At 44.6% G+C, this 24634-nt stretch overlaps 1 protein-coding gene across 3 annotated transcripts; it reads right to left on the reverse strand.

The window, feature by feature from the left end:
• Positions 1-1578: 1578 nt before the first annotated feature.
• On the reverse strand, positions 1579-22422 carry ZDHHC1 (zinc finger DHHC-type containing 1). Of its 3 annotated transcripts, none has more exons than XM_061445475.1 (11): positions 22325-22422; positions 17193-17310; positions 16695-16821; positions 15973-16074; positions 15022-15146; positions 14038-14196; positions 10035-10147; positions 4299-4384; positions 3614-3698; positions 2567-2675; positions 1579-2203 (listed from the first exon to the last, which is right to left on the reverse strand). In XM_061445475.1, exons 3-11 carry the CDS (start codon positions 16775-16777, stop codon positions 1770-1772), a joined length of 1296 nt encoding a protein of 431 aa, XP_061301459.1. In that variant the 5' UTR covers positions 16778-16821; positions 17193-17310; positions 22325-22422; the 3' UTR covers positions 1579-1769. The 3 variants fall into 3 exon arrangements, with proteins under 3 accessions (XP_061301459.1, XP_061301457.1, XP_061301458.1); XM_061445473.1 differs by lacking the exon at positions 17193-17310 and adding an exon at positions 19316-19534 and having other exon boundaries at positions 16695-16870; XM_061445474.1 differs by lacking the exons at positions 14038-14196; positions 17193-17310 and adding an exon at positions 19316-19534 and having other exon boundaries at positions 16695-16870.
• Between the last annotated feature and the right edge of the window lie 2212 nt (positions 22423-24634).

A 24634-nucleotide genomic window follows, 5' to 3' on the forward strand; every position in this document is an offset into this window, starting at 1 on the left:
GCACATCCATGTCATTATGATGTGTGCGTAGCTGCTACCCCAGGCTCTGAGATTAGCTGGCTGCTAGGCAGATCTGGACCTGCTGGCAGCTCCGGCCTCAGTGCTCAGCCAGGAATTTGGAATAGGGCATGCAGCCTGGGGAAGCCAGGAGGGCAGGGAATGCCGAAGTACTGTAGCGTGGCAGCCCAGGGAGCTCCTGCTCCTCACTGCCAGTGGTGGGTGCTGTGACTCAGGGCACTGGCTACGTGCCCCAGGGTCTGCACTGGGATTTTTCTGCACTCCAGGCTTGGCCATGGACTAATGTGGATCTGTTAAAGAAAATTCCTTGTCCTGGGTTTCCCACAGCAGAGTCTCAGACATCAGTTTCTTAGAAAAATAATTTGATAATTGAGTGGTACAGCTCAAGCTGGGTGCTTCCAGAGAGGTACCCAGCTCAAAGCAATTCCTGGGTTTCATACCCTTACACTCTATGCACTGACCACCACACACTGTTCATGTGCCCTGCACTCATCTCTGGATCCAGTGGTGAATTTTGTTCTGGGGTCTCCTTGTCCACCATTGAGGGGTTTCTTTCATTGTCTCGAGGTGGGCTTTAAATTCCTTCTTATTACTCTGGTTCCTGCCCCTTGGTATTGATGTAACTCCTTTATCTCCCAATTTGTACTGGTCTCTTACACAGTTAAGCACCAGTTGTGGCAGCCTAAAGCTTCAGAAAGTTCCTCAATCTATGATATGCTACTAGGTAAAACCACCCAGTCAAAAGAATTCAGTTAAAGGAATTCAGCTAACTAAACTTAACTCAAAACAGATCTGGCAGCCCAAGAAATTGAAAGGTTTCAGGACATCGTGTATCTCAGAGCTTCTGATGAGAAGCTGTACTGTGGGGAAGCCTGGGCTGCTGGGAAGGTGGAATAGGTCAGAATTGATCTGACACAGTCTATGCTGGTGCGGGACTTGGCTTCAGGGTGCACAGTGGAAAGTGGTATACTGACAGGACATTCCTGAAGTTGCTCCCTGATCACCTGCTGAAGCCCTTGCACATGGTCCAAAGATTGGTAGCATGTAGGCAGATGGGAAATTTAGTTTTCAGGGTGCAGGGAACAGCAGAGATGCAGCCTCATTCTTCCATACACACTCTCCCAGGTAGTTACTGCAGTATGAGTGTGCAGAGGGCCAGGAGATACAGCTCTTTCCACTGGGAAGCAATTGAGGTCTCTCTAACAACCTGCCTACCTCAGGTTTGCCAAATTGTTGCCTCTTCCCTTTGGTCCAGCATGAGAAATGTCTCACTGCAGCCTGATGGCAAGCATACAGTACAGGGATGAGTCCCTTAGCCCTCTGAAGAATACTAAAGCTGCCGTCCTTAACCAGTGGCAGCCATGGGCACAGCTCCATCAAGGTGGGACTGTTCGCCCTTGACAAGGGGATTGGAACTGGTCTTAGGGCACTCCTGGCTTAGGAAGAGGCAGCAACCAGCAACAAAGGCACAGCAGGCCTTCTACTGCCTCTCAGCTAGTTCTGCTGGCAGATGGACAGCATCAGGTAAAGCAACGCTGCTGCCTCCAAGGAAAAAGACACTGGAGGCAAGACCTTTATCAGCAACATAAAAATAGAAAGGGAACCTCTTGCCTTATCCCCAAAAGTTATGGCTTTAGAAAGCTGGTCATTAGGCCACTGTGGTGTTTGTCCTTATGTCCTTAAAGCATGGATCGTGTCTGCCCACATGTGCTGCTGGTTGGTGCATTTTCTGTGGCGTGACTGTGGTGCTCTCACTGGAGCTGGGGCTGAGAGACATGAAGTTCTCCACTGCTCTTACTTACAAACACAGCAGGAACCTTAGCAAGAAGTTCCAGGTTTTGTTCCATGTGTCTGTCTTGCTGGCAGCTTTTCCTTTTTACCTTATGAGCAGAAGATAGCCTCTTCTTCCTGTCACCCCTGGGATCGTCTGCGGACAAGCGATGCTGTTGAGAGTTGCTCGAGTTATTTCTAGGAGGCCTATGAAGGGCCATGCTCCCAAGGTAAGTCTGAAGCACAGGAGTCTCATCCATGGACTCGGCAGACTCCAAGTGATAGTCAGCTGGGGGTCCTGCTGCCTGGATGAGGCTACTGCTGCTAGGGGGCACAGCAGCTTGCAGAGGAAAAGATGGCACTAAGAGGCGAAGGCCATGGGGAGATGTGGTGGCATCAGGTATGGTTGAGAACTCTGCAGATGATAAGAAAGAGAGAAAAAAGCTTAAGGAGAGAGAAAGAGAGAAAGATCCCTCAGCCGCACACAGACATCAACAAGGCCAAGAACTCTGACACAAATGATCCACTAAAATCAAAGACAGTCATATATATATTTATGAAAAATTACATATGAAAATGTACAAAATTTACACTCACTCAGGAGTGTACCCAAGTCTGATCATTTCAGAGTATCTCCAAGCAGTCAGAAGCACTCATTTTCCCTTCTTAGGCAAGTTAACCTCCTGCCAGTGCTGGGTTTTCATGACACACTTTATTTCTCTGTGCCAGTAACAAGAAATCCAGTCCAGAAGAACAGAAGATGACTGGTGCATCTCACCTGACTGGGAATCTGAGAAAGAGGGCCAAGGACTACTGTGTGTTTTAGATATGCTGACCACTGCTGAGGAAGAAGCTTCATGTGTCCACTTTCTTCTTTCTTTCTGTCGCTGTGAAAGCAAGTAGCCCAAGAGAATGAAAGCCCAAAGTAATCAGACAGGTTTTATAATTGCTACCTCTTTTTAATTCCTCCTATTTTTAATAATGAGCACTAGGTATGACCAAAGACCAAGAGTATTTGATAGTTTGAGTTACTATAAAGCAATGATGAAGAACAGGTATTTAATGAACACACACACACATTATCTGTATACAGTGATTCTCTGTGTGCAGGTACTTTTAAGTCATTGTCTCATATAGCTGGAGGACGTACAAGACATTTTTGGACAAATTCATCTGGAGAGCTAAAGTAGAAGAGGGGACCAACAGTCACCTAAGACAGGACATCCCGAGAGAGACAGCTCTTATCCAGAATTCAACTATAGCTGAAAACAGAATTCTTCTTATCATCTAGATGACAAGACTTTGATTAATAACCTTGGAGGAAAGGGGGAGAGCATCACCACCTGCCATCTGAGGAAGGGCAGAGAGCATCTGTATGTAGATACATGAATATCAAGGGCACAGAAAAGTTGACTTTGGACAGCTGATTCATACAATTCATATCTACACACACTCCATCCTTCCCTAGTCAGGTGCTTTAACACCCATATTTGAACATATAAACCAATGGATTTTGCTCTACAGAAATGTGCGCAGCTTGTTACGTCAAAGTCACTGCACTGGAGCAGCAAGACATTGTATTACTTTTACAGATGAGCTGTGAGATTATGACAGAACTGCAGAATATATCTCATCCCACGTGTGAGCTGAGACTGGAGAGCACCACCTGGATGCAGTGATGTAGGGCACAGGTACATGCCGAGGACAGGAAGAGCATGTGTACAAACAAGGTAGCCCCACTTTGCACCAGAGGGAGGGTGCAACCATGCACACTGGTCAAGTGTCAGCAGCAGAGGTTATGGCACACAGCAAGTCTTCTGCTTACCTGAGAAGAGACTGCAAAGTGGAGGCCAGGAGAGGAGCTCTGCTCAGGGTCAGCTTCATCTCCGTAGGCATAGAGCTTTGAAAAGCTAAAACACACAGCAGATGTACAAGAGGATTCCTTTAGACATGACTGATACCCACTTTGCTTGCACTTACACATCAGCCTGTACAAAGCACCCCCTGTCTTGCACAGCATTCCAACAAAACTGCAGGGTAACTTTCCTTGCACAACTGTGCAAAATAAGAAGGGCTTCCTCTCCTTTCCCGAGGAACATGAGTTAATAGGCAAGGATTAATTAAGAGGCAAGGATGCTGTTTTCTCAGGAGTGCTTGCCTATGTTATAGGCTTTGCTATTGTGATTCATCTCTTGACAACATGAAGTCGCATAACTATAATGAGCTCAATATATGAATTATAGGACAAATCAGACAGCTTTAAAGAAATTTCAATATAAAACAGCTTAAAAAAGTGTTACAGGAAGGATATTATCCCAGGAGAGGGCAGGCAAGTACTCCTGCAGGTATGTACCCTCCTGAGCCTCAAATATTTCATTATGCCTTCATTAAAACACTGGTGTTCTCTAGCCTCCTAAGTACTTTTGTCTTAGGGTCCATCAATGACTTTGATACAAATTCCCATTCACCATCCATACTGCTGGGAGATTCTTATCTATAACTTTACTTACCCTATTCCTGAAGTTACTGTTGAGAATTTCCTTACTTGAATACCAGGGTCTGTATAACCAGGGTTACCTGAAAAAATGTCTGCTTCCTAAAAGAAAGACAAAAAAAAAGAAGTAACATTTTCAGAACAATATGGACACCAAGAGGAGAAGAGGGATTTCCACTACAGAGATGTCTTCCTCTTTCCACAGTTGCATGCCAGACACATTCTCCTCTTACAGCTAGCACAACAGGAATCTGCTGCTTAAGAAGATGGAGAACCAACAGCGAGACAATCAGAGCTCTCTGATTCATTCATTTAGTCCAGCCAGTATTTCATGTGGCTCAAAACTAAATCAAATTTACGGAGACCAGCTTAATCATTTCCTGGGACCAGATTCAAAAAATCACTTAAGAGGCTTTAAGTTATACAGTCATAGAAGCTAAGCAGTGAATGCAAAAAACTTCTTCTCAATTCAAAATGAGGTGAGGAAAATGAAAGCATGCAACACAGAGGAAAAAACAATTTTCTGGGTTTTGTGTGAAACTTGTACGGCTAATAACTGCTGGATTTTAAAAAGTGTGATACATTGCTCATTTGCTTGATTTCAAAGTAACAACATCGTGAACTTTAAAACTGTGTACTTTCATAAATGTATAAGAAAATTCAGCAAAGGAGAGGGACTTCACAAGGGCCTGCAGGGACAGGGCAAGGGGGAATGGCTTTAACCTGACAGAGGAGAGATTCATATGGGATCTCAAGAAGTTCTTCCCTGTGCAGGTGCTGAGGCCCTGGCACAGGTTGCCCAGAGAAGCTGTGGCTGCCCCATCCCTGGCAGTGTTCAGGGCCAGGCTGGATGGGGCTTGGAGCAACCTGATCTAGTGGAAGGTGTCCCTGCCTGTGGCAGGGGGTTGGAACTAGATAAGCTTTAAAGTCCCATCCTTCCCAAGCCAGTCATAGCAGCATAGCTTATGCTATGAATAAGCCTCATAAACGCAAGTGCCTCCATTACAGAACAGGGCTCTCAGTTCTGCCTCAAAAGGACACAGTTAAAATGGTCAGAGCACTAAGTGATGCAGGGTATGAAGCCCTGGTGTCAAAAAGGATGAACCACACTCAGAAGAACCTCAACACTACTTTTCAGATGCTCTTAAACCCAAATAATTAGCAATTAAACTCAAATAATTAGACATTGCTAATCTTCCTTAATCCTCTTAAACACTGTAGTGTGCAGTGACTATAAAGGCACACATACATTTTAAGACAAATTTTAGGTGGTAAAGATGGAGGGATTTGAAATGTGATAGGCATTAGCTTCAAAAAAAGCTTAAACAAGCTTAGGAGGACCTATTTGTCTGGACAGCCTGATCAGCGAACTTGAGAAAATGAAGTCCAAGTTGGATGTCCCACAGATGGGTTCCTGAGAGACCCGGGACCTCTGCACTTCAAAAGATCCATAAACAATAGACAGGAGATGGAGTCTGGTGATGACACTCCCTTCTGTAAGGCAATAAAAGCGAAAGCCAACCACAAAGAGCTGCAGAAGATTCTTGCCGCATTGAATTATGGAGTGATACAATGGTACACACGGAACAACACTGCTAGGTATAAAGTGTAAATTTTACATAGAAAGCAATGATCTCTGAACTAGAAAAGAATTAATGGAGCTGCATATTTGGTGTCAGATGAGAAGTCAAATGGGAAAAATCAGGTAGCCGTTTCAAAAGAAACAGAAGAAAGATTGTTTTTGACACAGCATGGAAATAAGCTGTCACCCTCACTGGCATAGAATGCTGCAGGTGCTGAGTGTTACCTGGATTCAAGAAGAAACGAGAAAAGCTTCTGTAACAAACCAGAAAATACAAATCTGTTCAGAGCTCTGTGCTCCAGAAGCCCCTAACAATATATTGTCAAGCGCTGGGAGAAGGTACTGGGAACTACAGCCCCCGTACTCCTTCTCAGTATCCACAACCAGCCAGTGCCAAGCAGCACATGGGTTTGGTGCGCTCTGGCCAGACTGCTCTACCTGCCAGAAGAGAAATTTCCAAAATTACTAGTTGCTTTTTAACATCTTGGCATCGATGTCTGAAGTCTCAGTATTCTTGTAATTGTTAGATAAGAGAGTTGCCGAAATGGAAAGACTTCAGAGTTGTTGCATTTTGCATCATGCTCTGACTTTCTTTGGTCTTGTAAAGAAAACAAAAGCTGTGGAGAAGAATTTGCAGAATTTGATTTAGCAGTCCCAAACAACAGAACTTTCTGATTTGAGAATTTTGCTACTTGGGTCTATGAAAGGTAGGGTTTATGCAAGTTCCAGGTTAATAACTGGACAAGGGCCTGTACGGACAGGACAAGGGGAAATGGCTTTAACCTGACAGAGAGGAGATAGAGATGAAATCTTGGGAAGAAGTTCTTCCCTGTGGTGAGGCCCTGGCACAGGTTGCCCAGAGAAGCTGTGGCTGTCCCATCCCTGGCAGTGTTCAAGGCCAAGTTGGGTGAAGCTTGAAGCAACCTGGTCTAGAGGAAGGTGTCCCTGCCCATGGCAGTGGGTTGGAACTGGATGAGCTTCAAGGTCCCTTCCCTCCCAAGCCAGTCTAGGATTTTATGATTCTATGACTCTATGTCCACAGCATACAAACAGGCCTGCAGGACTGGCATTTCAAAGGAGATTAATAAATTATACATCTTGAGAATAACATGAACAACTTTTTTCCAAGCAGGGAATGAAAGAGCTTTTTAAATCCATTTTGTTCATTTCAGCCTTCCATAAATTATGTATAACCAAAGCAGCCACATGAAAGACAGTAAACCATTAGAGCCGACTAGGAGAAGCAAATGGAAGAAAACTTGATCAGTAGAAAATACAATGTTCCCTCAGGGAGACAAAACCTACAGCTGCAGCACAGAGTTCCAGCCTCCCTCTGCTCCCACAGTCCTTAACAGGACAGCCAGCATCCTTCAGCTGCAACAGGAAGATGAAACCACCCTTTGCAGTTCAGTTGTTAGGATTCGGCTCTTAGCCTTGCTGAAAACAGATTGCTCAGTTGACAGACCCCCAGGTTCATTGACACCTTGCAAATCCTGGTCACGCTCAGACCTCCTCTAGAGGCCGAATCAAAGCTGTGTCCACCCAAGTTTCATGCTTACAGTTTCAGGATGAATTCAGTCTCCTTGCCTGCTGCAGTTGCTCTTACCAAGCACTTCAGGGGCAGCAAGTGTTATCTGGCTGGAGGAGAAGCAGAACTGATCAGGAAAAAATGGTTCTTGACCCAGATAAAGAAAACCAGAGAAAGTCTGTGGCAAGTGTTGAGGCTGAGGGTGAAGACAAGGTTCACCTTAACCACACACTGGAAGAGAGAAACCATACTGACAATGTGGGGGAAGCTGAGTAAAATCCATGTGCATTATTTAAAATGAAACCTCTCGAACCTGAAGCAGTGCCCAAAGCAAGTTCAAAGCTTTAGGAATGTGAAAAGATACCACATTTGAGCTTTAGGAATGTGAAAAGAAATCACTGTGAAAGCCAGCTGCCTGGCATGAATGCAGCTATGCATTAAAGCAGTGTTTTGGTTTAGTTTCTATTTCTTTAGACTGCTATGCAACTGCCTACAGAAAAACATGTTACTTGCGCTTGCTGCTTTGGGTACAGTAGTAGAGGCAAAGGCCGTGTATGTCTGACTCGTTTGCATTTTTTGTGACACCTGAATCACTTAAGTGTGCAAATCTAGGGCTTTTACCTTGTGAATGTTCTGAAAAGGATTCTACAAGCAAGTAAGAATCCTCTAACCTGAACAAGAATAGTTTAATCTGAACACAGCTGAAGCCTTAAAACACAAACAGAGAAACGGAAAACTGAAGCCAAAAGCAACACCCAAGCTTGAATAAAGCTCAAACCCAAGGATTAAAGGGGACATGCACATTTCTTCTTACTCCCTAAAATGAATGAAAAGCCAAGACTAAAAGTAGGAAGAGGATAATTTCTATTTTATGTTTGCAACATCTCGGATGAATTACAAAGCTTGTCTGTGTTCAAGCTAAAAAAGGCTGCAGTCAACACAGCTTATAAAAGGCAAGTCACTTGGTGTACTCCTACTCCAATCTATTTGGTTGTGTTTATCTCAGGTTGCTATGTAAGAAACAGGGAAAATCTGGTGGGTTAACATTTTTCTTCACAATGTTACTGGGCATCATCCAGTCTTTCTTGTTCCTCTAGGTACTAACTGCAGTCCTGAAATACAGAACAGCTTTTTACCCTGCTTCTTCCAGGCTTGCTGCTTCAAGTTAACCATATTCAAACATATCTGGATAAGCGTCAGCACAGACAGGAGAACGTCACTGAATGACTACATCCCAGAGGTGCACAAAGAGTCTGCCCCTTTTCAAATATAATTTCCGTATCAATCAAAATTCAGTAACTTGGAAATCATTAGAGTTAATGCTTTACTACTGTTTTAATTTTCATAGTAAGCAAAAATCTGTGAGATAAAATGCCACATATTTTTGTTGTTATGGAAACATAACATTTTGTTGTTATATTTAAACTGAAAGTTCACTTTCTCCAAGACAGTAAAAAAGATATATATGAAAATCTGGGATCTCCATATTATGTGAAAGGGAATTAGATCACTTTCCACTTTACTTTGATAGGGAAAACCTACGAATGAGTTCAGAGAGATCCCAATATCTCTACCCAGAATACTTGGGTGAAGCTTTGATTTAATAAATTTCTTATTAAACATAAAACTGGTTGTATAAAACTGGTAGCTTACTTGCATAAAACTAAAAGTTTTGCAGAATTGCAGAATAATTTAGACTAGGAAGAATTTCTGGAAGTTTCTAGTCCAGCCCTATGTTAAAGACAGTATAGAATCTGTCCTATCACATTTTGAGTAACTCCAGAGATAAAGCTGCCTTTGCAGCAAAAAAATTACACTTAACCTCGCAGTTGCTAGTGGCATATGCCTCTGCACAGTGCAAGAATATTAAAGAGCTTGTAGAGTTCTTAACAGGGCTACAGATCAACAGCAGGGTAGTCACAAGGACCCTTATCACTATGTAGACTAAAATCAAAGAAGAGCAGGTATCTGGCTCATTTCTGACCACAACTGGTGTCCTTTTCTTTTTCAAGGTGGTTAAGCCATTGGTATTATTATCTGCTTGATGATTAGCCTCTCTTTCTCCAGGCTTGGAGCCTGTCTCACTTTCAGTGATGACCTGTGATTCTGCCCACAAAGGCCAGCAAGATGTGCACTGCCACCCAAACAGATGGTGCTGTCCTTTCCAGGGCCAGGACTCTTTCCACTCTTCAGTCATCCTTGTTTGTGCTGACACAGGCATTTCTGTGACTGCTTGGTGAACAGAGTGGGAGGAAGCTGGGCCAGCTAAACATGAGCTCAACTATCTTTTATATAAAGTTTATTCTTACCCAGATGAGTTCCCCCACCCTGTTCACTGCATGACTGCACCGAACAGCTGTGCTGGCGGAAGAGAACAGATAGTACAGGACCCAAAACAAGTCGTGGAGGAAGAGAGTGGGTGGGATTGATTCCTTTGAAAGCAGTACTTGCTTATGCCTAAAGCATTCACCGAGTTACAGGCCTTACACTTTCCCATATCCTACCCAGCTCCACCAAAGGACCTCTAAAGTCTCATCTCTAGCAACTGCCACTAAAGTTTGGAGCTCACAAATGTGAAGCAAACTTTACACTGTGGACAAGTGAGGCTGGTTTTGAGAAATGACTGAAACTACAACAAGTACCTGACTGGATCTCATCTGGTAGGAATCAGACTCCTGTTGATTTTCTACCTCTTCCACATCTTGCCGGAAACGGTGCTGCAGGATGTACTCATACGTAGTCAGTTTGTTCCGCACTGGGAGGAAAGAAAGAGCTGTCAGCACAGGAAAAGCCACTCCCTGATGACACTTACACCAACAGTCTGAAAAAATACACAATCAAATAGTAACTATAAACATGAAACGACTGATACTATAAGCCAGAAGTACCTTTGCACTATACATCTTTTACTGTCATCATCACAGTGCTTTCTCACAGTCCTACTATTCTTCTGAAGTCTCATATACATGGCACAGCCTCCTATACTGTAGCAATTTGTTCAGCTCATTTCAGAGGAAACCTGTTATCCATAACCCAGTAAGGGTAACAACTGTATTGTACAGAAAGCTCAGTGAGAGGTTAGAAGGTATGTGATGCTAAATGGAGAAAAGAAATTCAGCAGGTTAGCATGTCCTGTAGAGGAGGCTGAGACTCTTGATGTCCAATCCAGTGAGCATCAAATGCACAGGTTGCCACATGCCAAACAGATGTATCAAGAGTTTATGAGTTCTTAAGATCCACCCTCCCAACCTGCCTCCATGAATGACCAAAAGCATATGACACTTCTGAGCAGCTTGGTTTCCTCACAAGACCCAAAATGTTACAAGGATCCAAAACTCAGACATCCCTCCTGCAATGACCCTGTTATGGTAAGTATTTTTAGAGCCCAAAACACAGAAATGGATGCTGAAGACTTTTAGTGCACAGCCTGGAAGTCATTCTTCCTTTTTACAGAAGCATAGCAGTTACAGCAGATGCCTACAATGTGAAACAGCCAGGCTAAAATCCTTCCTCTGCACGAAGACACTTGCATCTGATATCTGATCTCTCAAAACCATGACCCAAACAGAGGACTAGTTCATAGGGAAAAGAGAAAACGCTGCAAGGGATGGGGCAGCCACAGTGTCTCTGGGCAACCTGTGCCAGGGCCTCACCACCCCCACAGGAAAGAACTTCTTCCTAAGATCTCATCTCAGTCTCCCCTCTGTCAGGTTAAAGCCATTCCCCCCTCTCCAGGTTTCTTGTATCCCCTTTAGGCACTGGAGCTGCTCTAAGGTCTCCCCTTAAGGAGCCTTCTCTTCTCCAGCTGAATCAGCCCAGCTCTCTCAGCCTGGCTCCAGAGCAGAGCTACTCCAGCCCTCACAGCATCTCCATGGCGTCCTCTGAACTCGCTCCAACAGCTCCACATCCCTCTTGTGGTGTTGCTCCAGAGCAGGACACAGGACTGCAGAGGGGGCCCCCCAGAGCACAGTAAAGGGGCAGAGTCCCCTCCTCATCTGGGGATGCAGCCAGCACACAGGGGGCTCTGGACTGCAAGTGCACACTGCCAAGACATGGTAAGTTTAAGAATACTGCTTCATAAGCAAAGGGCTATAAACCACTTTTAATTCAGGGTTCATTGGTTTCTGAATATTTAACAGTGTAACTTTTATAATATTTTAATCAAGCTAATTAGTTAAAAATACCATATTTGTCTAGCCAGATAACAATGCAGCATATCCTGTGCAATAATCATAGAATCTTAAAACAGTTTGGGTTGGGAGGGATCTTCAAAGCTCATGTAGTCCAATCCCCTGCAATAAGCAGGGACATTTTCCACTAGACCAGGCTGCCCAAAACCACATCCAGCCTGGTCTTCACTGCCTCCAGGGACGGAGCATCCACAACCTCTCTAGGCAACCAGGACCAGTGTCTCACCACTCTCGTTCAAAATTTCTTCCTCACATCCAGTCTGAATCTCCCCTCTTTTAGCTTAAAACATGGCCTGTGAAGAACCCCATATCCTTTTCTTTCCTATATTCCCTGTTATTTTTTAATTTGTATTCTGCTTACTATTGGACTCTCAGTACTGAAGACAAAAAAATATCTTCCCTCCAAACTTCTGGAGTGCCTTACTTCACTGAACACCTCTAGAACTGAGTCACAATTAAGACTGGTGATTTTGAATACATGGACCTACTATTTTGAGAATAACTTCCTTCCTTTCGAGTGACAGCAGTGAGTAATTAAAATCAGGATGGAAACTTGGAAAACTTCACTGGGCTTGTAACAGAACCAGGTTCTAAAATATTCACAGTCATACCTAACTTAAGCCAGGTTTTTATGTGAAGATAAAAGGCAATACCACTCACAGGGGTGCCAGTTTTTTTCTGTATTTTTTTTTTCAAGGTTTATGAAGAAATACTCATGAACAGTAATTACATTTTAATTGGTAAACTGTATTTGAAGTCTTTAAAGAGGTTACACAGTTCATTCCAACACTGTCTAACTTAAAGCATTCAGATGAGATCACTGAAACTACAGGAGCAAATCAGACATACTCTGTCTGTCTCCCTGAATTCCTATTGTAAGTGCAATGCATGCTCATATGTTACACACAATATAGGCTTAGTAGGGTAACATCTCCCCTTTTAAGCAAGGACTTACAAACTGTACTTCTGCACAGCTGGAACCTATTTCAATAGGGTAGCAGGTTTTAGTGTCATAAAATGTCAACAAACCTAAACAACAATTAAATTCCGTTTCCATGTAAGTCAGAGATTTAAAATTGAGCCAGAAATGAAAGCTAATTTGGTTTAAAATATATTCTGGGGAAAAAAAAAAAAAAAGGTCAAGACAAGAGCAACAAAAATATTCCCCAAACCCTGAGAAGAACCAATGTAACACAAGCATATTTCTGTCTGACGCTGGAATGTCTTTACTCCAAGGAGGGAGCACCCTCTTGTGGAAATCGTACACGAAGACAGGATAAATACTGCTTGGTACGAAACTGAATAATCCTTTCTTTTCCATTCAAAACCTTCCTGCAGTGACCCCAGCTTCGTTATGCTTTTAGTTTTTCTACAGTGCTAGATCAACATTTGAAATCTCCAGGCATTGCTATTAACCCAGCAAAGTCAACTTCCAATTCCACCAAGAAAACAAAATTGCAGCATGACCAAATTTAAGTTAAGCTGAAATTGGCTCTAAAAGAAAAACAATGGCCAATGAACTCATTGAGGGTATTGTTAACGCCAGCTGACAAACACTCACCCATCAAATGCCATGTTTCTGGAGCTGCACTGCTTTGTGCTAACCTTGTTTGTGTTGGCATCATCATTGCTGTTAACTGACAAACCAAAATTCAGCCAAGGATGCTCTGTAATGGCTGTCCTCCTTTCTCTTCCACCACATCCCTTCTTCCCTAGTTTTGGCACCACTGACTACTGCAAGCCTAAGATCTTTTCTCATTTTGACTTAAATCAGGCAGCCAAATAGCTTTGGCTTCATTTTAGACCATAGCTGAAAAAAAGGGGTTTGATGCTCCTGTGCAGATAAACATAAATATCCCTTCTTGACAGAGCAACAACTAGGAGATCTAATGAGGAGCCTTTCTGAAAAACTCTTCCTCTGAATTCCACAACTCTTTTGTGTCAATACGGTACAACTTCCATAAAGGGGACTTAACATGAACATCAGACTTTCTATTAGGAATTTAGCTCAACTGTCCACATTTCTCTAGGTTAATGGAGAGAGCAGCTCTCACACAACAGAAGTGCTGGGGAGCACAGTGAAGAGACTCACAAGAGCCCATATGCGGAGCCAATCTGAATCTGCCAGCACCAGCACTGAGCTGGAATTAAACAATTCATCCAACCTGGCCTCTCTATTATTTCCCCCTATGCTTTCAGTTCCAGGTAAGGTGCTCAGACACCTGAAGTCAGAAGCCAAACACAAGCCCCATATTACATGAATACTGCGAAGCCAACCAGGTATTGGGAGAAAATCAGAAGGATCATGTTAAACCCAAATTTTCTACCTTTTCAGTGGCGATCTTGCACAGAATGTGTATATTTGCAAGATGGGTGAACACACAGTGAATTCAGAATGAGAAGCAGCTAAGTGAAAATGAAATTGGGATGCAGATGACAGGAACATAATACCTACTGAGATAGATATGAAAGATCAGGAGGTGACCTAGCAGGACCACAGTCATTAGGCTTAGAAGAATAAAAATCCCAGTTGTGATCAAAATGGCAGGTGCCTGAGTCTCAACTGGAGCTGCAGGAAGAAACACAAACCAGCGATCCGTTTGGTTCTTCAGAGCTGTAAAACAAAATAGATTGCCCAGGTATTACAAACCCCTAGCTAAACTTTACAGCTAGAAATATTGTTAACTCAAAAGTAGCTGCAGACCCATTAGGCACTGGAGGCCTCAGAGATCTTGTATCTGCAAGGCCTTTAGGAACAGCAGTTAGCTCTGTAAGCAAAGATCTTCACAAAGGTACTCTGCTCTCGTGAGACCCCACCTGGAGCACTACGTACAGTTCTGGTGTCCTCAACATAAGGACATGGAGCTGTTGGAGCAAGTCCAGAGGAGGGCCATGAGGATGATCAGGAGCACCTCCCATATGAAGACAGGCTGAGAACACTGCAGCTGTTCAGCCTGGAGTTCATGGCTGCTCAGCATGGAGACCTCATAGCAGCCTTTCAGTATCTGAAAGGGGCCTACAAGGATGCCAAAGAGGGACTCTACATCAGGGACTGCAGTGATAGGACAAGGGATAATGGGTTCAAACTGAAACAGGGGAGATTTAGGTTAGATATAAGGAAGAAATTCTTTACTGTGAGAGTATTGAGGCACTGGAACAGGGTGCCCAAGGAAGCTGTGGCTGCTTCATCCCTGGCAGTGTTCAAGGCCAGGCTGGATGGGGCTTGGAGCAACCTGGTCTAAGGAAAGGTGTCCCTGCCTGTGGCAAGGGGTTGGAACTGGATGATATTAAGGTCCTTTCCAACCTAAACTATTCTATGATTCTAAATACAAAATTGAAGAAATAAGGAATGGAGTTCCTCTTCAGAAGGAGAGCCCACAGAATCCAATGCCATATTGAGGTGTGCTGGCTGATTCACAGTTTGAAGAACTGCTAGTACCATAAAAGTGATGGTCGGAGCGAAGCACCGTGGGGTCAATGAAGAATTCTGCAAAGACGTAGCAAGCGATGAGCAGCAGAAGCCCAAGGCCCAGGATGGCAGACAGCACACTATTCAAAAAGAGCCTGCCAAGAAAGTGAGAACTCTGAGTGGCCTCAATAACATCACACATACAATTTCAAACTCCCAGCATCTAATAAAGAGGGGGATATAGACAGCTATCCCAAATTGCTCTGACACTTTCTTGCACTTATGATAGATCCTGGTTAACAGTCTTGCTTATGGTTTATTACCCTAAGAAACTAAACTGTGACCCTTTAGAGCAACCATGGTTACAAACAAGTCATGTGTATTTACAACAAAGACCTCCCTGCACAAAATTTGAAGGCAGCGTAATGTGGCACACAGCCATAATAACTCTGCTTTCCATGTGGTTTTAGGGCAGGAAAGTAAACTCAGAAACAATAACCAGTGATAGCCTCCGTATTCTTTATTTTAAATCTGGCACAGATTAGAGCTGCCTATATGCTGCTGTAACTCCTGTCAATTGTCACGTCTTTAGCAAAAGAATGGAAACTGGATGCAGGTTGTTTCAGAGATGGTAACATGGTTCTATGCCAAATCCGGCTCTCAGAAGAATGAAGGAAACTCAGTTGACATCCCATAAGCTTTTCCTGTTACCAAATAAGATTATGTCCTCTGTTTTCACTCGTATATATTCGGTTACAACAATTCTAAGTGTAGGAGTTTTATCCCTGGTGATCTGAATGTCATAATCACATTTGCATTTGCCATTTCATTTTCTCATGACTGATTTTATTCATTTCTGAAAGAAAAGTGGTTCTGTGTGGCTGAGTCCAGACAGGACTGACATGCAAGAGAATCTTGGGAAGAGGAGGGGTGACATTATTGATGCAGCATCGTGCTCCTGTCCCAGTGCCAGGCTCTTACCAGTAATTCCTCTCTCCCACACAGTTGTTGAGCCATTTGCAATGGTGATCAAAGCCACACACACACTTGTTGCAAGTTCCACAGTGCTTTGACTTGGCACTCCTGCCAAAGAAGGGCTAGCATTAGCATGGCAGCACTAGCTCATGACGATGACTTACCAGTGACATAAATACAAGGGGATACAGCAGTAACGATCCTGGTAATAGTGAGAAAACCTACGACATCAGGAGTACTTTAACACCCAAACATATCAGCCATCACTGGACCACAATCCCAAACACTGCAAGTTTTGACTTTCAATGCAGGGGATGATTTCTAAGCTGGAGATCACTGATTTCTTATGTGAAACCCTTTTGCTGTTCTACGAAGCTTGATCTTAATGTCTGCCTCCTGAGCATTTCCTCCTCATATAAGATACAAGCACACACACACACAGGTTACATGTCATTAGGTTGAACACCAACACCCAGATAACACAGACCAATACAGCCCTCACAACACAACACTTGAGCAACTAGATACAACACAGAACCAGGCACACATCTGACACCAGGCACCCTCCCAACAAACCAAAACCTGCCATGGGATTAAGTTTAACATGCACTATAGAGCTGCAGAGGCTCAATTTCAATCTTACAGTGTAACATTAAAGACTAACAGTGAGGTGTAATGGTGAGAAAGACAGAGTAGTAGAAGAAAAAAGGAAAAGAGAAGGTACTTACACATTTACATCACAGACATGGCAATGATGGTTTTCAATGACATGTGCATGCTGATTACGATTGAAGGTGGCCAGAGGCCCCATATAGTTTTTTGCTCGTACATTTGCATCCGCAGGATCAATGGAGACTGCAGTAAGATGAACAACTAAATGGTAGATAAAACACACTCCTGGACACTGAAGGTAACAGTTAAGGATTATATGAGTGAGTTAATGCATCTATTTTTATCCTCAATACACAAAGCCCACACAGGTGAGAAATATATGGCTTGAAATTAGAAATTACTACATAACTGGTTGCAGTACATTAATCTGAGCTTTACTTACAGAGATGTTTGCGCTGGAATAAACATTCACTGGAAAAAGATAACTAAAACTGCAGGAACAACCCTCCTTATTACATATTACTTTGCCTCACAGAAATATCCTTCCTTTTTAAAGTTTTACAGTAAAACTCCTTTTTAAAGTAAAGGAGTTTTTAAAAAGTACCTTTACTTACCAGAATCTGACCCCACGTGCAGACTGTTGACATAGATCCACGTTTCTTTAGCCCATACAGACTCTTTGGAAAGGAACAGCCAGTTAAGGCCATGCACAGGCACCTTCACGAGACCAAACTTCCAGGAAAGAAAGAGAAAAGTCTCATCAAGGAACTAGTATGGATCCTTTTTCCTTAGTCAGAATCCTAAGGAAGGGGATCACCCCCTTAAGTAGGCTCCTACACAATTTACAGATAGACTGGATCCAGGATTTGTCACTGATCCTTGAAATACTACCTGCTTGGATTCGTATTTCCAAATGTAGCCAGCTAGAGCAGCACTTTGGATCAGATATCTAAAATAACTGCTGATACTTGGAAACAATATACAAATATGTAAGAATATACACACACAGAACAGCCACCCTGTGTGCCCGGCGTACCACCACCCTGCTTAAGAGTTTGCTTCTCAATATACTGCAATTAAATGAGCGTGTGTACAAAAATTAACCTTCTGGTTACACACTTAAGTGCACATAGAATGCCACACTGGTTTGGATTGGAAAGGACCTTAAGATCATTTATTTTCAACGCCCCTACTATGGGCAGGGGTGCCTCAAACTAGGGGTGAGCTGAGCTTTACTAAGGCCTACAGAAATAGAGCAGTGGATCAAGGTAAAAAAGGTCCTTGAGAGGTCTAGCAGCCTGGAGCTTTCATGACTGATGTAGCAGAGTGGGAAGAGATTTGCCTTAGACACAAAAGAGACATTAGTACTTTATTAACTGGTGCTAAAAGTTTGGGACACGTTACTCTGTTGAATTGAAGTGACTTTAGATTGAGTTATGAAGATATTTGGTAGACAAATTCACAAGGTTTGAACTGTGATAATACCAAGAATTTGGGTAAGATAAGTAGACATAAGACGATTGAGAGTTAATGATAGTAATGTCAGAATCACACAGGTGTAACTAAAACGATGGTAAGCAAAAGTATCCCAAACATATCAAAGGTTCCATGGACATACATAAATCAGAGCATAAACGAAGTACATATCCCATCTCTTCAGAACTTTTCCCACCATTCTCTCTGTAACGTATTTTGGTTAGCTGGTTCTGCTAAGAAAGCACTAAGTGACACTGAACCACTTAGTTTTATTTTCACCAGGAAGATGTCAAAAGCAAACATTTGCTCACAATTTAAGCACTAAATTGAAATCTCGGGCTACACTCTCCAGTCTACCACTCCCCAGGCAATCTAATCCATGAGGAGCCTCTAATCCACAGGGAGCCATACAAAGAGCCTCAAGGCCTGGCCTTGAGGACATTCCCTCTCTGCACGTAGGCAGCAGTACAGGGTGGCACTGGGAGCACTGGAGTTGCTCACAGCATAGCCCCTCTCCAGTCCCTCTCCAATCCCAGCTGTGGGATCAGCAAGCACATGCATCTCTAAGAGAGGTGGGTTGAAGAGAGGAGGTGGAAAATACATTGGGCTGAGCTGAGGGAGGCTTTGCTGGGAACAATAAGATGCCTTCACAGTATCATCTTCTGATACTGCACACATTTAGGGGGCAGTTAGACATGTACGCCACTGCTGCTCAAGACAGACAGACCTCTCCTCTGAGGTTCCCACTACATCACCTTGTCTGTCACTCACACATTTTCTACAGAAGACAGGGAGAAGATCAACTGCCAGCCATCACAAGCAACCATGCCATATAATTACAAATATACAAAGCTGCCTTTCTAGCCTCATGCTGTCAGCACAGGGAGGTGTGACTGCCCACAGTAGCAAGGATGTTTCAGGAGGGGATTTCTTAGTAGAAATTCCCTCAAACCCTGCATCACACTCATAGAAAAATAATATAAAGCAAAGGAGACACACAGGTAGAAGCAGACACTAGAAGAGCCTTGGAGCCAAAGATAGGAACCTTAACACAGTGATGAAGAAGAGCGGGACATCAGTGACCTACCTAAAGTTTAAGGGCAGAGAGGATCTTAAAATAACTTTTTATAAACAGAAGATCAAGATTATGGTTATAATTCAGAAAAAGGCTCTGGCTCAGCTGCTTTCTCCTACGCTTGCTATGCTACCTAACAACTGACAGTTTATTACAGTCCGTGTCCTCCTCTTGACCAAAGGATACGATATAGCCAGCAGGCAGCCAGTGGCGGGGCAGGAGAGGAACCAGGATTCCAAAGCCAACCAGCGCAAAGAAGAGGCACAGCAACCATCCAGTAATCTGGAATATGTGCAGAGGCCAGCTCCAGCCATTCCTCCGAGCACGTTGGACCTGCACCTCAGGAACAGCTTCACCCAAATTCTCTGGAGCTGTCTTATTAGGAGGTTTATTGCAGATATTCATCTACAGAAATCAAAAACGGAAGACAAAAAAATATGTGATTCAAAAATACTGTGACTGAGCCCCAGTCCTGGGGAGATGCTTCAAGGTGGAGAGAAAGCTGGAGAGACTCAAATGACAACACATCTGAGGTGAGACTTCTCTCTGCACAGGGGATTTGTGATCGATTGTAACCTACAGGTTTTGCCAGTCTTTGAATGGATCTAGACCTAAACTGAGTAAAAAGAGCAAAGAAGGTATTCTGGTGGCAGTCTGGAGATGGAGCACAATACGCTGTGATTTGGAGACCATGTCAGAACGCTGTTAGGTATGACAGCAGAACAAATATTTTCAGCTGTCTCAGGCCACATTTTCCTTCCAGCTGGTGCGAAGAAGATAGTGAGAGCAGGTGGCCCCATGGGAGCACGTGGTGTGGAACCACAATGTCGCCCTAGACAGTATCCAAGAAAACAGAGACTCCTTTGTCAGCAACAAAGGAAGTGGCAAGACTAGAAAGTGGATAATCTCATGACTAAAAGGGGAGAAGAAGCAGGGGTTACTCCACAACACAAGTATAAAGCATACCGTTTCTAGAGGAACAGAACAGAAAGTTATGTGTGCAGGACATCCACGCAGGAAGCAGCTTGATTATTCAGCTGCCTACAATGTCTGGATTTCTGGCAGGAGAAAGCAAGATTTAACTGCAAAGATGAGTTAAAAAACGTATACTGGAAAACTCATGGTGTTTGTGATTCCTGTTTGCATAACAGTTACAAGCTCAGAAGCGGCTTCTCCTTTTTTTTTTCAGTCTGTGTTGGATTATTAGTCACTGCTTTTCACTTGCCACAGAGCCAGGATGAGCTTTTATCAACAGAGAGTTGGGCTGCTCTGCTTCATGGGTGCAGCACATGCTATGGAGTACAATACAGGCAGCAGGTCAGGGGTAGCACTGCAAAACTAGCACCAAGAAGCTCTGCTAAGCCTGAGCTGACATGAAGTACCTCTGCACCACACTTACTGTTCTTCAGTAGCTAGAGAGGATACTAAATTAACATCTAACAAGGGTAAGCAACTTCAGTTAGTCCGACTAATTCGCATACAAGCTTGCTGAGAGAAAAGGAAGCTCCTTTTCTTTCCAAAGGGCTGGAAGACAGCAAGCATGCCAACGTAGTGAAAGAGCAGAATTACTCTGATCTTGGTACATCAATGATCCTGCATCACTGCTAATCAAAGGGCTGGAAATGTCTTTGGGGGTCAACTGGTAGAGTAGTGGGCAAGAATACAAAAGTGTTGTGGTTTAAGCCCTGCCAGTAACTCAGCACCAGCAGCTGCTCACTCACACCCTGGGCAGGATGGGGAGGAGAACAGAAAGAATGTAAACCCTACAGGTTAAGACAAGAACAGCCCAATAACTAAAGTATAATACAAAACTACTACTAATAATAATGATGAGGGAAATAACAAGGGGAGAAAATATAAAAGTAAAAAGGGAAAAAAACAAACAAACAAACGATAAACACATGTGATGCACAATGCAATTGCTCACCACCCACTGACTGATACCCAGCCCAACTGGAGCACTGATTGGTCCCTTCCAGTTTACATAGTGGGCATGACATGCTATGGTACGGAATGAATACCCCTTTGGCTAGTTTGGGTGAGATGTCCTGTCTCTGCTTCTTCCGGACTTCCTGTGCCCCTCTTTCCTGGCAGATCATGAGACTGAAAAGTCCTTGAGCAGGGTAATTGCTACTGAGCAACAACTAAAACATGGTGTGTTACCAGCATTGTTCTTGGACTAAAGCTCAAACACAGCAGTGCACCAGCTACTGGGAAGGAGAAAGATAACTGTTACAGTTGAATGCAAGACAAAAAGAAAGTAATTTATACACATCAGCACAGTCTTATCAACAAGCAGGCTAGCAAACAAATCCCTAACTTCAGCCATTGAAGAAATTAGCAATATCTGCCTGCATTTATAGTTTAAATTGTTACACAGCAACTGGTTCATCAATTATGAGAAATAATTACTAATCAGCTGATATTTTTCTCATCAGGTTGCTCAAAACTTGCTTGTACATCACTTTGATCTACCTGTTACAAAACCCAGTCAGGTTATTTGAAGAAATTCTCCTTCCTAGAAAGAAGATTTCTTCATTCCAGGCCCACACTGAGCCTGGAATCCCTGTTTTGCTGCAAGATTTTGCCGGTTTATAACACCAGGTGGTTTTAACATTTAATGCCAAGAATTTGGGTACAATTTGACAGGATTTTGTTTACACTAAAGTGAGCATAAACCATCTTCTGCATGAACCATCCCTAAGGCTGCAACCATCCCACAGCCGTGTCTCTGCCAAGAGACTCTCCAGAAGAAAACAAGCTGCATGTAACACTGCCGTCCCCTTTCAGAAGCAAAGTTCCTCTTGTCTGTCAGTGACTTTTCTTGTGGCTGGTGCATTGATTATCCACCAAAACTGATGAAAAGCAAACCTACGTGTGAGGAGACTTCAGAATACAGCATTTCCCCTTCCCAGTGGGCAGCCCTATGCAGTGACACGGTTCTACCCAGCTATGAAAAAGACCGAGCAGAGAAACAGCACACAGAGTCACCCTCAGTACAGGTAACACAGTTGGTAACTATACAAGTTAACTATTTCGCTATAAATCACCCGGGAGTTATCAGGTTCGAGCCTTCCTATGTTCAGCCACCGGCAGCGGAAGAGAGCTTGAAAACCGGTCAGGCCGTGCCCGGGCAGCCGCTCCAGGAAGGTCCCAATGAACCCTCACGCTGCTCCGCCACCGCCCTCTCCTCACCTTCTCCCCGCAGAGGCGTTTGACAGCGGCCCCGTACCCGCCTCATGCCCAAGGCGGGCAGTGGAGCCCCCGGCTGAAGCCAGCCCGGCAGCTACCGGCTTAAACCTCTGCGCCCGTCACTGTGGAAACGAATGGGCTACGGAAGAGCGAAGGGGACAAAAATCTTGTGGCGCGATCGGACTGCTCCAAGGATTGGGGCCGGGAGAAGCGAGAGCTGTCACCCTAGAAACCTGGTTGTGGATTCCTCGCTGGGCCCGCAGGCTCTGAGACCGGGGGCCTGCGGGCGCAGCGAGGGACCCCCACCCAGAGTAGACCTGGCCACCACATCCGAGGTATACCTGGCCACTGCACGCTCCAGCCTTCTGTGGAGAGATGCGTTGCTTGGGGGGTAGTCAGGGGATTTACATGCGAAAGGGCTTTCCCACTGGGTAAATTTGAATTTGAAAAAACCTGCACCATGCCTCCATCCCAACCTTTCACCCCTGAGGGAGGTGGTGAAGCCTTCTGGGAATTAGGAAGGCCTGAGGGACCCCTTGGGAGGAGCAGAGGGTGCCTCTATTTCCCCCCAGAGCCAGCTGTGAAGTGTTGCGGGTGATGCTGGCTGTGTTTTTATGAAAACACTCAAGATTTTGCGGGTGGAGCTGTTGGAACAAGTCCAGAGGAGGCCACAGAGATGCTGTGAGGGCTGGAGCAGCTCTGCTCTGGAGGCAGGCTGAGAGAGCTGGGCTGGTTCAGCCTGGAGAAAAGAAGGCTCTTTTAGGGGAGGCCTTAGAGCAGCTCCAGTGCCTGAAGGGGATACAAGAAACCTGGAGAGGGGCTTTGGACAAGGGCCTGTAGGGACAGGACAAGGGGGAATGGCTTTAACCTGACAGAGGGGAGACTGAGATGAGATCTTAGGCAGAAGTTCTTCCATGTGATGGTAGTGAGGCGCTGACACAGGGTGCCCAGAGAGGCTGTGGCTGCCCCATCCCTGGCAGTGTTCAAGGCCAGGTTGGACACAGGGGCTTGGGGCAACCTGGTCTAGTGGAAGGTGTCCCTGTCCGTGGCAGGGGACTGGAACTGGATGAGATTTGAGGTCCCTTCCAACACAAATCAGTCTGGGATTTTGTGACTTTGAAGGTGCCCGGGTCTGGGAGGCTCTGGGAGCAGGCAGTGGAAGGACTGGCAGCTGGCTGTGAGTTGGAGCCAGCCATCCCACTCCCTGGAAGCTGTTAGGGAAATTCCCTTTCCTAACTATTATATCAACCAGTCTTTGTAGTTAATACATATATTCAAATTATACAGTGCAATGTAACAGAGTAGTGGAATTTTCCTGAAGACTCTGTTATTGTTCATGCTTAAGTAAAACAGATGAAAGCACAGCCCGGCACTGGAAATAAGGACTTTGCTTCATGGAAGTGATCCTTGAAGGATAAAGGGTACCCTAGGTCAGCCAATAAAATACCAGCATCCCAACCACTCTGACACAGCTTCAAAACCCTCCCAGCATCATCTGGCATCACTGTAACCCCAGCAAAACTCCAGGGACATCTGGATCAACAAGAAAGCAGCAGGATTGCTGGAAAACTATCACTTCTTTGCAAAGTTGTACTGTGATTAGTACCTGTAATGTGAGTGACTGCGATTAGCCAAGTTGTCTTGTACCTGAAGGTTTGATGGTTACAGGAAACCTGTGCAAAACCACCTTTGTGGTGCCCAGTTTGGCTGGGACACCTTGTGCAGGAATAAATATTTATCCTTGGAGTTCTCTACTCTGCATCCAGGCTCAGTCCTCAGCTGGCACAGGCCAGCCCTGCAAGCCTCTCCTGCAGCAAAGCAGCGGTGCCAATCCTGGGCGCTGGCAACCAGAGCTGGTGGCAGTGCAGCCACGGGTGCATAAGGACTTCTTTATGAGCCTCCTGCTGTCTGTGCACAGCGGCTGCTTTGTGCGAGGGGCCAGCCAGACACTCACCTCAGAAGGTCTCTGTGTGAGGAGGGAAGGGTGTCCTGAGGGCAGCATGTCCTTCACTTGCTGTCCCCAAAGGCCCTCATCACCTTTTCAACCTCCAGCTGCTGGAGGCTCTCCCTGTGCATTGGTCTGGCCGTGCTGGTATGGCAGAGGGTGCCCATGGAGTGTGGGGGGCTGCATCTCTTGTGTCCTAGCTGCCCACGTCCCCTGAGTCAGGAGCAGGGGAGCAGCTCAAGTGCTCAGTGAGCTGCAGGGCTCATATGCCCATATGGTCAGCTCCTGTTGGAGCAGTTGCAGAGGGAAGTCTCCTAGCCACAGGGAAGCGTGGCCTGAAGGAAGCGTGCCCCCCAGTCACCATCCCC

The sequence above is a fragment of the Pezoporus flaviventris genome, unplaced genomic scaffold, assembly GCF_033815535.1.
Source record: "Pezoporus flaviventris isolate CSIRO_AGI_PZ_B2104156 unplaced genomic scaffold, CSIRO_AGI_Pfla_v1 ptg000004l, whole genome shotgun sequence".
Taxonomy (NCBI): domain Eukaryota; kingdom Metazoa; phylum Chordata; class Aves; order Psittaciformes; family Psittacidae; genus Pezoporus; species Pezoporus flaviventris.